General features: G+C 54.3%; 2 protein-coding genes across 10 annotated transcripts; one reads left to right on the forward strand and one right to left on the reverse strand.

Moving 5' to 3' along the window:
* The first annotated feature begins 340 nt into the window (after positions 1-340).
* NUDT17 (nudix hydrolase 17) lies at positions 341-5760 on the forward strand. 7 transcript variants are annotated; one of them, XR_015726401.1, is made up of 9 exons: positions 341-577; positions 758-941; positions 1171-1196; positions 1347-1439; positions 1700-1798; positions 2024-2160; positions 2556-2708; positions 4775-4925; positions 5210-5760. XR_015726401.1 is itself a non-coding variant. In XM_045776238.2 (8 exons), the coding sequence occupies exons 1-8, from the start codon at positions 386-388 to the stop codon at positions 4818-4820; spliced, it is 930 nt and encodes a 309-aa protein (XP_045632194.1). In that variant the 5' UTR covers positions 341-385; the 3' UTR covers positions 4821-5760. The 7 variants fall into 7 exon arrangements, 4 of the variants coding, with proteins under 4 accessions (XP_045632194.1, XP_045632195.1, XP_087722358.1 ...); XR_015726403.1 differs by having other exon boundaries at positions 2561-2708; positions 4775-5760; XR_015726402.1 differs by lacking the exon at positions 4775-4925 and having other exon boundaries at positions 2561-2708.
* Positions 2938-13093, reverse strand: PIAS3 (protein inhibitor of activated STAT 3). Of its 3 annotated transcripts, XM_045776233.2 has the most exons (15): positions 12240-12393; positions 9897-10314; positions 9658-9742; positions 9367-9417; positions 9026-9116; positions 8375-8509; positions 8055-8160; positions 7240-7313; positions 6946-7106; positions 5446-5579; positions 5197-5365; positions 4896-5029; positions 4670-4707; positions 3951-4106; positions 2938-3392 (listed from the first exon to the last, which is right to left on the reverse strand). In XM_045776233.2, the coding sequence occupies exons 1-15, from the start codon at positions 12261-12263 to the stop codon at positions 3321-3323; spliced, it is 1848 nt and encodes a 615-aa protein (XP_045632189.1). In that variant the 5' UTR covers positions 12264-12393; the 3' UTR covers positions 2938-3320. The 3 variants fall into 3 exon arrangements, with proteins under 3 accessions (XP_045632189.1, XP_045632188.1, XP_045632187.1); XM_045776232.2 differs by lacking the exon at positions 12240-12393 and adding an exon at positions 12943-13093 and having other exon boundaries at positions 2938-4106; XM_045776231.2 differs by having other exon boundaries at positions 2938-4106; positions 12240-12392.
* Positions 13094-13806: the final 713 nt, after the last annotated feature.

Raw genomic sequence — 13806 nt, forward strand, 5'->3', positions numbered from 1 at the left:
GAAGGGAGGGGTCAAAAATGTTTCCTGGGTGTCTGGCGAAGAGACGTAGTTCATTCGAGGTGCTAACCTACTATAGCAGGCATAGAGTGCTGCAGAGCGGTGCTTATATGTAAGTACACAGCCCGTGGCTGGCGGGAGGGGACATGTGAGTTAAGAAATCACCAAGTCTGAATCACTGTCCTAAAGAGAGAAGAGGGGAAAGAAGAGGAGCTGAGGTTTTAGAGGTTTTCTTGTCATTTGCTAACATTGCACCCCTGGCTCATCCCCAAGCGTTCTGCCTAAATGTCCCCGGGCACACTTCCCTCGACCCAGACGATCGCTCCTAGGGGCGGCGCCGCTGGGCCAGCAGAGGGCGCCAGGCGGGCCGCGGCCCCCGAGCCGCGTTATGGCCGCCGCCCGGGTGCTGCTTCTCCTGTCCGGGCGCCCGGTGTCGCCGAGCTTCGTGCAGAGTGTGTGTCGCCTCCTGGGCGCCGGGCCAGGGCTCGGGCCGTGGGCCACGCACTGCGGCTTGAAGCGAGGACGACTCGTCCTCTCGGACAGGCCATTCCCAGGCGCTTCGACCAGGCTTCCGCTCCAGGTGGGGAGAAGGGGGACCCGGGGTCAGGGGCAGGAGTGGGGTCGGGTAGGAGCTGGCGCGAGAGGCCTGGGGGCAAGGATCGACCAGACTCGACCTCCTCCCCCATTGCGTGGTGTTGCCTGATTTTTGCCCCGCTTCTGAAGCCTTAACCCAAACGGCTACCCACCCCACCCCCACCAGCGACCCCCTTTCTGCCCTTTTGTGGCACTGGACCAGCAGCTCAGGGCTCGGGGGGCCGAGCTGCCCACGAATCGAGGTGTGGATCTGGGTGTGGCCGTCATTCTGCAGTCCAGCGACCAGACTGTCTTGTTAACCCGAAGGACACGAACCCTCAGCGTTTCTCCCAACCTCTGGGTACCCCCAGGTGAGTGCTCTGAGAACAAGATCCCAAGTCCAGGGAAGAAAGTGGCCTTTCACCAACAGTGCTATTCCTAGTCTCAGGACAGAGAGGCAGGCCCAGAAATGTGGTAGGTCCCCCTTTTCACAAGGAGTTGCAATGGCATCTGTGCCCATGGGAGGAGGGTGTAAATAGTCCGTGGGGTTTCCTGGCCAAGAACACCACCATTTACCTATTGGTCCCACTGTTGTTGCAGGTGGGCATGTGGAACTTGATGAAGAGGTAACCAGTCTGCTAACCCCACCTTCACCCTGCCCTGAAACCAGAGACCTCTGTCTGGGGCTGTCCTGGGTGTGGGCTGAGGGAGGGGCACACAAAGGACTTGGGGGAGTCAGGCATCAACGTCTGGGACCTGTGCTCTCTCATTCCCAGCTGTTGGACGGAGGGCTTCGAGAGCTTTGGGAGGAGAGTGGACTACAGCTGCCCCAGGGCCAGTTCTCTTGGGTCCCTCTGGGGTTATGGGAGGTGAGACAGGAACCTGGAAAAGGTCCCTTCCTTATTTAATCAAAAGCCCTCAACAACTTCAAACCCACCAAAGCCAGAGAGCAGCCCTACCTGCCTTGGCCACAGAAGAAACAATTAACTGTGGGTGGGTGGTTTGGAGCCCCCAAACCCACAATCCCCCCGTGTCCCTCCTGCACCGGCTCTACCCTCCACTTCTTCAGCTGTATTTACAGTCTCCAAAAGAGATAGGAAGTTCTCATTTTTGTTGTTTTCTCTCTTAGTCTGCCTACCCTCCTAGGCTGAGCTGGGGTCTCCCCAAATACCATCACATCATTCTCTATCTACTCGTGGTCTCCCAGGAGTCACAGCAGCAGCTGCAGGTAGGGCTGGCAGTGCAGGAAGGAAATGGGGGCTGAGACCCAAGCAGACTGGTTCTGTGACTAAGGTGGGGGCATGGGGGGCAGTCAGAGATAACCAAAAAATCCAGTAGCCTCTCCCCCTGCCCCTGCCCCAAGTCTCTCTCCATTGCACCTGTGGGTAGGCGGTGATCAAGAACAGGCCTCCTAAAAGAGGCCACGGCTAAGGCATCAACCTATCTGGCCCAGGCCCGGATCAAACCGAACCCAAGTGAGGTGAGCGCCTTTATGTGGCTGGGACCAGATGTAGCAGCTGCAGTGGCTGCCACAGAGGATGGGACAGAGACACCCAGACATCTCCCCCAGGAGCTACCACCCTCCGTCCTGTAAGAGCTTTTGCCTGACCCTCCAACACACCAACCCATACTCATTGAGTTCCATTTCTCTCCCCTCCTCAGGGGGTAATTTTGTGTCGTGGGGGAGACTTAGGGAGTGGGTTGGTCAGCTGATGATCAAAGGAGCCCAGGAGATCAAAGACCCTGTCCATTCAACTGCAAGGGTTCCTGCTCCATCTGGCTAGCTCTGACCACCTGGGTTTGAGTGCCAATCCCCCAAAGGGGCAAGTCATTTAACCCTCCTTTGTGTAAAATGAGGTGAACCTGTTCCTTTCTTTAAAATGAGGTGAACGTCCACCCACCCCTCTCTTGCTGTGGTTGGGAGGGTTCCATGGAAGAGGGCTAAGCCACCAGGCACAGCCCAGACAGGAGCTGTCATTATGCAGCACAGTAGAACTAGCGGAGGATGGAGGAGCTCGACCTCTGGCCTTGCCTGTGTCCACACTGCTGCGGACGACCCCAACCACAGCTGAAGGCAAAGAGAGGGTCAGCTCTGGGACCAAGTTTGCCCTCAGGCTCTGGCTGCAACATCTGGGCAGGTAAGAGCAAACGACTTGAGGGATCTGCAACATTGAGCTAAATGCTCTATGAGGGAGAGGAAGGGAGAACAAATGCTCCTGCAACTCCTCAGAGGGCACCCCTACCATGGGGCAGTGGGCCCAGGGCCTGCAAGGAAGAACAGAACAGGGCCCCTCCCCCCAGACCAGGGCTCTGGAAAGGGAAGTGGAGGATTATTCCTCTCCCCAGCCCACCTCCGAGACACTCACAGACATTCACAACCTTTATTATGGGTAAGAACTTTGCTACAACTTTGAGAACAAAAAGCAAAATTACAACATAGGTCCTAGGCCCTGGAGGAGCCTGAAAAAGGAGAATGGGGAGAGCATGAGGTCCTCCCACCTCCCAGAAAAGGTGCAGAATGAGCCAGACCTAACCATGGGGCCATGGGCCTTTCAAAGCTCATGCCCCAAGCTGGTCAGTGTATGAAACATTGTGAACTTAAATATATAAATAGAGAGAGACCCAGGCAATAGGCCAGGCCCTGCTCCCAAACCCCTGGGGATCAGGGCTAAGGCCTGATCTCCTCCTCAGTCATACTGGGAAGTAGGAAGCAGGGGAAATCATCTTTGGAGTATTTTGGTTTTCCTTGTTTATGTACAAAAAAATCTGCAACCCAAAATAGAGTTCTCTGTCCATATGTCTGCCTGTCTCAGCTTCTCCACCTGTTTGGCCAAAGAGAACGGAATGGACATGAAGAGACAATGGATGTGGGGAAAGTACAGAACCATAGATTTGGGGAAGAGAGGGCATCTAGGGGACAAGAAAAAGGCCCTTTCCCCATGAGGCTCTAGCCAATTCGGCCCTTCCCCCAACTCACACCCCATCCCATGTGCCTCCCACTGCCTAGGTTAACATACCCAAAGGAATGTGCCAGCCATCTAAAGAACATTTCTAAAAATAGAACACAAATGTCCTTAAAAAGAGGTTAAATATTAACCCTTTGGGTGCTGGCCTTGTTAGGCAGAGAGAAGGCCAAAAACAGGTATCCATGAAGGTCTTTCTGACCTTTGGCCAAAGCCCCCTGAGGGGTCAGAGTGGCCAGGAGTCTGGACTCCACAGCATACTTGCTCAGTGTTGGGAGGCAGGGAAGTTTCCATCATCCAGGGGACTCAGTCCAGGGAAATGATGTCTGACCGGCAGCCAGTCAAAGAGGGACCTGAGGACAGGGGTCCTCCAGGCCCCTCCCTCAAGGCCCCCCCAGGGGCCACAATGCTACTGACCCGGCCAGGAGGGGGTGCTGGAGTGGTGCTGCGGTGAGAGCTCCCCAACGTGGGGGCCAGTGGGCCCAGGAAGTGGGAAGGGGTCCCTCGGTACTGGAAGAAGTGGCCAAGGGTATCCTGTTCATCTAGCGAGGTGATGACGGAGGGACCATAGTGCTGGGAGGAATCAAGGGCACAGTTTAAGATTTTCTCCTGACTTCACCCGCATCCCAGTCACTCATCTCAGAAATATCCTGGGATAAATCAAACCCTCTGGATCCTCGAAGAAGCAGGAAATACTCTCTTTCTTTCCCCTATTTCCCCACCCCACCCTTCCCCTACCCCTATTCCCTGCCTTGAGACTGCCCCTCCAGCTTGCTAGGTTCTTGGCCTTGTGGGCGTATGAAATGCATGGAATGTCCGGCTAGGGCAGGCACAGCGCTCAAGTGCACATGGGTGTGGGGGGCGGGGGAGAGCAGTCAGGGGCAGAATTCTAAAAACTCAAGACAGAACAGTAACAGGAGATCAAAGAAGACATGGGTAAGAATCTGAAGAGGCACCAGCAGGGTCTAGTAGGGAAATAAACTGCCCACACCCTCTGTGCCCCCAGCCCCTGCCTTCCCTCACAGAGAAGCAGATTTAGGTCTCAGGGGAAAATGAGCGGTGCAGGAGGGGGCGGGCATCAGTGCCTAGAAAGGAAGCTTCAGAGATCGGATAGCTTCATAGAAGGGACCACTTACCTGACTCTCAGTCTGGAGGAAAGAAAATAAATCTAAACCTGGTAAGAAAAGAAAAATCAAAATCACTCTCCTCTCTGACCCCTTCATGGCCAAAAAACCCCAAAGAAGTCCCTCGGATTATAGCCTTCGCAAGAGAGCCAGAAGGCTTTGAAAAGGAACAGGGGTTCTGATCTGGTCTGCGGGCAGATGTGGCAGGAGCAGCCCAACCTTGTGATCAGTGTCCTACCTTGGATATCGGCCCCCAGTGGGAAAGCAGGTGGGTACTCGTGTAGTGGGAGACTGGACAGGAAATCCCCGCCCAGCGTGCCCATAGCAGGGCTCCGTAGCACCGAGGACGGCTGGTGACCAGATGTCAGGACTCTGTGAGGAGAGAGGAGGAGCTGGGGCAGCCAGCGAACCACAGATGCCCTCACCCAGCTCAGCCTCCTGAGTCCCCTCTCCGCCCCAGAGTTTGTCCAGTGATCAGAAAGCATTCCTGGCTTCTTCCTCTGCCCCTTCTGCTGTGGACTCAGCCTATTTCCTCATACCCTTTGCTTCCAGGTAGAGCCGGGATGGCAGCTGAGGTGACAGGACAGTGCTTTTTGGTCGGGGGCAGGTCCTCCTCATCTGATGAACTCTCTATTGTCAAGTCAATAACTTCAACCTTCTTCTTATTCTCTGATGGATTGCCCTCTTGGACTGGGCTGTACTGGAGGCCTGCGGGTGGTAAGAGGGCTACGTCTCAGAGACGAGGCCATCTGAGACGTAGTTCAGCTGGGGGACAGGGGGTCACTCACCATCCAGCCCATACCCTGGCGGGGGGCAAACCTCAGATGCCTCCTTCTTGGGTTTCATTGGGCACCAGGATCCATCTTCCATGAACTGGATCTCATCACAATCCGAACAGGAATTAAGTATCTCCATGAATAAGCTGGGGAAGGGGAGAAATGGGAATTCATGGGGGCTGGGAGATGGCTGGGAACAGTAGCCGGCAGTTCTGGGACTCACCTTCCTGAACCTCAGTTTCCTTGTCTGTAAAATAGGGACATTATTCACTCTACTCAACTTTCTTGAGTTGTCGAAATCAAATAAAGTAAGGTATATAAAAGAGATTTGCCAACTTTAAATGTTAAGTTTTCAAAAAAATACATTCTAAGCACATGTTTCACATAGTACTTGTGACAAGGCAAAAGGAGCAGAGATACAGAACTCCATAAACCATCACAAAGAGGGCACTGGGAGCGAGGACCGTAATTTAGGCTCTGGACGGGGGTTAGGATTAGCTAGATCAGTAATACCTCCAGACCCTCAAAAGAACTTTTTTGCCATGGTCAATGAGAGGTCAGGTAGTTTTTCTAGGAGATACACTGTATCAGTTCAATACACTGACTCTGCCACTTACTAACAATTAGAACTTGGAGCAAGACAAGCTCTCTAGGTCTCAGCTTCCTCACCTATAATAACCATACCCATCTCTCGAGGTTAATTATGAGGATTCAATGAGATGAGGCGTGCAAAGTGCACAGCATGATACCTAATGCAATAAATCCTCATATTGGAAATACATACAATTGACCGTGAACAACACGGTGGTTAAGAACGCTGACCCCACACCCACACACAACCAAAAATCCATGGATGGGGCAACTGCGCGGTGCAGTCAGTTGAGCATCTGACTTTCGGTTTTAGCTCGGGTCGTGATCTCAGGGTCATGGGATCAAGCCCCATGTCAGGCTCCACTCTGGGCATGGAGCCTGCTTAATATTCTCTCTCTCTCCCTCTGCCCCTCCCTTCCCTGCACTTTCTCTCTTTTTTTTTCTAAAGTAAATAAATTTTTTTTAAAAGTCTTTACTGTTTAAAAAAAAAAAAATCTATGGATAACTTTTGACTCCCCCAAAACTTAACTATCAATTGCCTACTGTTGACCAAAAGCCTCACGGAGAACATTAACAGTCAATTAACACATATTTTGCATGTTATGTGTACTATATCCTGTATTCTTACAATATAGTAAGTTAGACAACAGAAAATATTAAGAAAATCATAAAGAAGAGAAAATATATTTATATTTACTGTACTGTATTGAAAAAAATCTGCGTGTAAATGGACCTGTATTGTTCAAGGGTCAACTGTATATTATAAAGGTGAAAAATTACATATATACGTATACATATAAAGGGATTGATATGTTAAGAGTTGAGGTTCATGGGAGGGGACAGAAGGTCTCTCGATATATAGATGGGGGGTTCCTAGTAGATATCCTAGGTAAGAGGAAGCAGAATGCAGAGTGGCCCTACCCATCAATGATAAGAGATTCGTAAGGAGCCTTCTTGTCACACACAGGACATGTCCATGTTGGCTTCTTCTCATTCATCTGTAGGTAAAGGGCAGCATCGAAGCTCTGCAGGTGGGCGCAGGTGAGGGCACGACAAGGGACCGTAAGGCGCATCTTCCCTAGCTGAGAAGAGACAAATTCTCTGGTCAGAGTCCCTACATCCCAGGAAGCCTCACTCTGGTAGCCCTAGGCGCCCTCATCTGGGTCCAGAGTTTAACCCAACCCACCTCCCCCTTCTCAGCTCCCTTGTACCCACCGGGCACATGAGTGACACCCGGAGACTTGTAGTGGCCACCTCACTGTCCGGGTCAGCGGTCAATTTCTCCTTGACTGAAACAAGAATGAGGCCAGAGCCATGGGGTCAGCAAAGCGGGAGACGAAGCCCAGGAGGCGGTGAGGCCAGAAGCAGATGACTCTGGCTAAGAGGCAGCTGGGGATATCACACGTGGGATATCACATGAAGACTGGGTGTGAGGGAGAGATATCCCCATCCCTGAAGATGCTTAAATACAGCTGGGTGACCCTTCGGCAGAGATGACTTAGAGGGACCTGAAGCATCACAAGAGGGTTAGATTAGATGATCCTTAAGACTCTTTCTAAGTCTAAGGGAGCCTGGGTGGCTCAGTCGGTTAAGCATCTGCCTCCAACTCAGGTCATGATCCTGGAGTCCCAGGATCAAGCCCCACATCAGGCTCCCTGCTCAGGGGGGAGTCTGCTTCTCTCTCTGCCCCTCACCCCGCTCGTGCTCTCTCTCTCTCAAATAAATAAATAAAATCTAAAAAAAAAAAAGACTCCAGTCTAAAGAAGCCATATTCCAGCAGGGCTAGAGGAAGGGTCTGTGAGGTGCAAAGCAGATGCATAATTGAAAATGCAAGGGTGTCACTCAGTGCCTGGGAGTGGCCTGACTTCTCAACCATGAAGACTGGTGAGGGGGCAGGGGGAGGGCTGGGGTTCATGTCAGACGTGAGGTATACTGTCATAAGAGGGGGACGGGTTTGATTATAAAGGCTGGAGGACCAGGAAGACTTAGATCCAAATCAGACTGGGAAAGAGGGGCAGGATGTTACTCACTCAGTGCCCGAGAGTGGTCTGGGTTCCGGATACCCTTTGCTCTCAGTTTTTGTAGAAGGGTCCCTGCAGTCAACTGCCTCACCAGGTACACAGACAAGGAGTAGTTCTACTTGGAGGGAGGGGGAGGCAGTTAGCCTCTGCTCTGCACATCACCACCACCGTCACCACCACCCCAAGCCTTTGTCCCATGAGGACCACAGCCATTGGGTTAAGGCAGAAAGACCCACAGAGAGGAAGATGTTTCCCCAACCCAGGACACTGGATGATGCCCCCTTACACCCTACAGGCTCCTCTAGGTGCCCTGCCCCAGCCTTGCTCACCCGTCCAAACTCAGATGACCAGTTGACCACGATGGTGTTGGGAACAGTGGCCGAGAGACGAGCCAGAGGTGTGATGTTGATGGGGCGGCTAGGCCTCTTGGGCTCAGCCCCATTCTTGGTAGGGGGAAGGTAACCCTGGGGAAGGGAGGGACTGGTCAAGACATCTTGTCTTAGGTTATGCACTTCCTGGAGGGAAGACCAGCTCACTCACTGACCAAGGACATGGGGGACCACTCAGTGACTCACAAAACTAAAGCACTATCTAGGGTTGCATGTGGGGTTCATTCCTGGGGACGAAGGGGAGCTTATTCATTGACCAGGGAAACAGAAACCTACTCACTGAGTTCCTGAGGAAGAAGAGTGGGGATGCCCCACTTCTTCAAACTCTCAGCTCTGAGGTCGTCACTTCAGAAAAGTCTTCCCTGAACCTTTGGGTTGAACTAATGTCCCTCCTCTGGGTTCTGACAGAATCCTTGCACATCAGCCCCACCTTAGTATTCTCCAGGTTGTATTAATCCCTCAGTAAACTGAGTACCTACTAAGCACCCAGGCACCGTGCTAGGCAGGTTTCTTTCATAATAGGTTTGTATTTAACATTTAAGAACTGAAAGAGGGAAGGGGTTACTGCCAGAAGAAGGGAAGAGCATTTACCGGCAGGGGGCACAGTTTCCCATTGACCTTGACAAAGAGGTTGGGGGGAAAATAATCCTCCTGGGGGCAGCTGGTCTCACAGAGACAGAACCTGGTAAGACAAGAGAAAAGATGAAAGGGTGGGGGAGGTAGTTTCTTGAGTTGAAGCTGGCAGAAAGGCAGGGAATCTCAGCCAGTCCATCACAGATGTCTGCAGCTGTAGTCCTCAGCACCCGACGAGTCGCAGGGTTGGGGTGGATGTGGCAGAGCAGGGCTACCTCCTAGCGGGGTCCGTCACACCCTGATTTCATCCCCACCCCCAACCAGAGCCCAGCAGGAAAGGAGGGGGAGGATCAACTCACCTTAGCTGCACTTGTATAGTATAGTCACATTTCGCTCCTGGTAGAACCTCTCTGTGACAGGGAAGGAGAGGGAGACATGTCAGGTGCAGCCCCCAGAGGGCAGGGTTGAACCGTCAGAGACACACTTACATGTCCCGGGGACAGAGAAGAGACACACAAGAGAATGAGACAAAGCAGGTGCAGGAAGATGGACAGGCAGGAGAGCAGGACAGAAGAGAAGAGAGTCAAAGAGCGGAGTCCAGGGGTAAGCACCCCAGGATGAAGTAGGAGGGCGGCGAGAGACAGATGTACCTGGACGTGAGAATCTGCTGCACTTGCTGGGGTGTGAGGGCAAAGGTAAAGTGCGCCTCTTCAAACCTCTGGCTAGAAGTGGACGCTGAGGACACAAAGGGGCAGTTGTTCTTGAGCCCATGACAGGAAGCCACAGAAGCTGCCCCCATCCCCTGCTGCTGATCCCACAGGACTAAAACCTAAGAAAGGCTTGGGCAAGAGGTACGGATTCAGGAAGACTGAGGAAGACAGAGCCATACCGAGGGTGGTGGGCCGGATGAGCTCCCCGTAGACTTCATAGAAGGGCAATGGTTTCATGGTGACATCAGGGTGCACAGGCTGGGGCAGAGGGGGGTGCATGTCCACTTCACGCTTGGGGCCCAGCAGAGTGCCAGGGGCCAAGAGGGCGGGGGGAATGGGAGCTAGAGGACCAGGGGAGCCGACAGGAGGGGTGCCAGGGGGCAGAGAGAGCAGGGAGAGATCAGAGGGCCCCAGGGTCTTCCGGGGAAAGCGTCGGCGGTAAAGCTCTTTGATCTTCATCTGGACACTGGGGGCACAGCTGGATTTGAGGAGCTGCAGGGCCTTGGCCAAGAGCTCGTGCTTCCGTCCACTCTTGTTCCGGCCAGCAAAGCCGAGCAGCACCTGAAGCTCAGACACCCGGAAGCTCATCACCATGTGCTGTGGAGAACAGAGACACTCGAGAACACTGCCAAGGATGCCGGGGCTGAGCTACCAAGGAGGCAATGCCTCTTCCCCCCAGCACTCATCAGAAAGATGCTCTCCAGACAATCTAGCCAACGGGACATCTCAGTCCCATTTCAGCAACCCTCAGGTCAACCTTACCACTAGCCCCCAGAGCTTGAGTAACCCTATCTCCCCATGCCTGTAAGTGGGCCGGGGGGGCAGGGTGCAGGCAGCAAGCCATCCACAGGCCCACCAATGAGTCCACTACAGCCTCCTACCTCCATCCCTGCCTTGAGCCTAGACGCTCCTTTAAGCTGCTTATCTCCTCTCCTGCTCTTTTCAGACTCTCAGACTCATCCCAGCCTCCTGGGAAGAGGCTGGGAGACAGGGAGAAGGAGGGGGAGAAGAGGATTCAGGCCAGACAGCCCCAAGGGGAAGAAAGGGGACAGGTGGCTGGAGGATTGTGCCCCGTGGCATACCCCTCCCGACACTTCAAGCCACCTCAGCTATTTTCCCCAAGCCTCTAAAGCGTTTGTGGCCAGGGTTTTCAGGTCAGGGTTCAATGCTTGTAACTCCCCCAAATCCTTTCTAAGCATCATTTACATAAACACCCCTTCCTCGGTCCTATTTTTCTGGGAGGCAAACGACCAAAACTTAGGGCAAAGGGGTTAATAGTAAATGAGAGTCCAGGTTACCTTCTTGTTTACCTGTTTACTCCATCTGCCAGGAACTAATACCCTGTTTCTCTCCTACACAGAGAAAATAAGTGATTCTCCTCCTCCATAGTGATGGGAGAGGAGAGGGCAAAGCTCTAAGCAGAGGCCCTGGGAGGATGAGGAGAAGGCGTGGGGCCCCTGAGCCAGGGTGCAGAATTGCAAGTTCTCCTAAAGGCAGCTGGGCCCAGTGACTAGACCTCAAGCCCGCCAAGGACTACGGTTCCATTTCAAAAGGCAGAACAAAGCCAAGAGGACAGAGGATGAACCCAGAGGTCTTTTAAGGTTCTATGAGATGTCCTTGGATATGGTTACCCTCAAGACTGTGTGGCAGTAGGAGGGCACCAAAAGCTTCTCCTAAAAGGACACCCTTCTGTGAATCTCTGGAAGCCCCTGTCATGGGCAGGCCTTGCTAGTCCTCCACAATTCGCCCCCTCACAGGAGGCTTTATGGCTTTGGGCCCCTTTTAAGGAACGTGATGAAAAACTTGTTCTTCTTTCTCCCACCCTTATTTCCTCTGTCCTGTTTTTATTTCTCCATTAGCTTTGTCAAGAACCTCCCCCTTTCTGTCCCATAGTTTCACACTCTTCTGTCTCTGCCCAAAGACACGGATTCACTAAGGCAGCACCTTCTTCTGAGCCTCCTGGACGCTTCTGCCCCACCCCTCGATCCAGCCGCCCGCACAGCCCCGCCCCCTAGATCTCAGCCGCCTACTGGTACTTCCCAAGGCTCGGATCCCAACAGCTGCCCCAAAGCTTCTATCCTCTCAGCGGCATCTCCCCAGGAGCCTCCCATACATCTGCCCCCCAGTCCCATCCCCACATCTGACCCCTACTGTCGCATCTCTTGGCCTCGATCAACTCGCCCCCTCTGCCTCTGCAGCAGCTTTTACCCCTGGCCCTCCTCCCACATCTGCCCCAGCCACCAAATCCTCCTTCCACCCCTGCGTCCCCGCCCCCTGCGCCTCGGCCCCCAACAGCTGCAATTCCCCTCGGCCCCACCCCTACATCTGCCCCGCGGCCCCGCCCCCGGAGCCCCGCCGCAGCCCGGTCCTCGCCCACAGCTACTTCGCTCCCACCCACAGCAACCAGTCTCCGCCACGTCTCCAGCCCCCACCCGAGCCCTCAGCACCCAGTCTCGGTCGCTTCCCTGACTCGGCGTACCGCCGGGCTCAGTCCAGATGGGGATGGGGGAGGGGGCTGGTACCTTTAATTCGCCCAGCTCCGCCATCTTGAGACATCGCAGGCGCCTGAGCCCGAGCCCGAGCCCAGGCCCAGGGACCGGCGCACAACTCTCCACCCCAGCGCCGGCCGCAAATGCCGCCTGCTCCGCCCCGTCCGGCCCCCTACACCTCCCCTTCCCAGCCCCGCCCGCCCGGCTCCGGACAGGCCCCAGCCTCAGCCCCTCCCTCCACCGCCGGACCCAGCCCCTGCAAGTCTTTGGCCCTGGTGCAAGACCGGAGGGAGTGTAGCCCGAAAGATCGCGGGGTTCCCGGCGGTAATGAAGAGGAGGCGGACCCGAAGTGCCTGGGGGAGGGGGCTTTGCCACGCCAGAGTTGGGAGGGGATGAGCTTTTAGGGAGCCAAAGATACTTGAAATATGGAGGGAAAGTATCGAGAACTGCTAAGTCGAAGAGAAATGGGGGAGGGGTTTCGAAGTTGGAGCGAATACCGTAATCTCCTTCTCTACAAGTTCAACCAGCTAAAGTCAAGAGTTCACCAACTCGGGAAATGGGTGAGATCCGATCCATTTCAGAGAAGCTATGGAGTTGTGAATAGTTCATTTCAAGACGGCTATTCTCAATCCTTCGCCCCCCCCCCCGCCCCCAACCAACTACAGTGTTGCTCGTGGTCCCGAGGTAGGACTCAAACTCGGCAGCAAAAAAGTTTGGTGCGATGAGCGGGACTTACCAGCACAGTTGCAGGGAGCGGGGAGGGGGATCGGGAGGCTCGGAGGGTGGGCTGGGGAGGTGGGGGGAGGGGGCCCGGCGCCGCTCCCGCTGTCTACAAGGCTGGAGGTCGGTCCGGCAGCTGGACGCTGCAGCCGCAGCTCCGCCCGGACGGGAGCTCCGCCCGGCCCAGCGCCGGGGCTGGGGCCGCCCCCTGCGGGCTGAGCCCGCCAGGACCGCGGCGACTGAGGGAGGGGGCGGAGTCTGAGGCGGGAGAGGGAGGGCCTCGGAGCCGGGCGCTAAGAGATTAATTCCTCGAGTGAGCGGGTCAGAAGGGAGGACGTTCTTGGATCTCATCGTTCTCGCTATTGCTCTGAGCCCTTGCGCTGGTGTACCGGCCTGGGGTGGAGTGTTGCTGCTATTTGGCCGGATGGAACGGGATGTGCCCGCTTAAGGAGGTTCCTATTTGGAATGAGACTCTTCTTGGGGGAAAAGCCTGGGCCGCTAGAATCCAGAGTGTACCTAAGCTCCAACTCTACCTGTGGTCCCTCACCCCCTACCCCAAATAGTCTGTCACCGGAGACCCCACGCCTTTGGTATAGCTGAAGGTGAACAGAGGGGAGGTCTTCTTACCCGCAAAAGTCATCTTACTGCCCCTCTCTGAACTGCCTACTCTTCCTCCAAAGCCTTTGACCTTCCAGAGACCCCATTCTCAACCAAGCTAGTCACTCACATGCAGGTACCATGAAAGCACCAATTTTAGGGCAGTTTACCCAAACTACATACTGGAAAAACACATAGCATTTTATAGTTAGTTGGCTGGGACCTAAGCAATAATGTCATTTGTTCGACAAAAATTTGAATGCTGTGCAGAGATTATGAGGTG

This window comes from Ursus americanus, chromosome 12 (genome assembly GCF_024610735.1).
Source record: "Ursus americanus isolate L20-20 chromosome 12, mUrsAme1.1.p, whole genome shotgun sequence".
NCBI lineage: Eukaryota > Metazoa > Chordata > Mammalia > Carnivora > Ursidae > Ursus > Ursus americanus.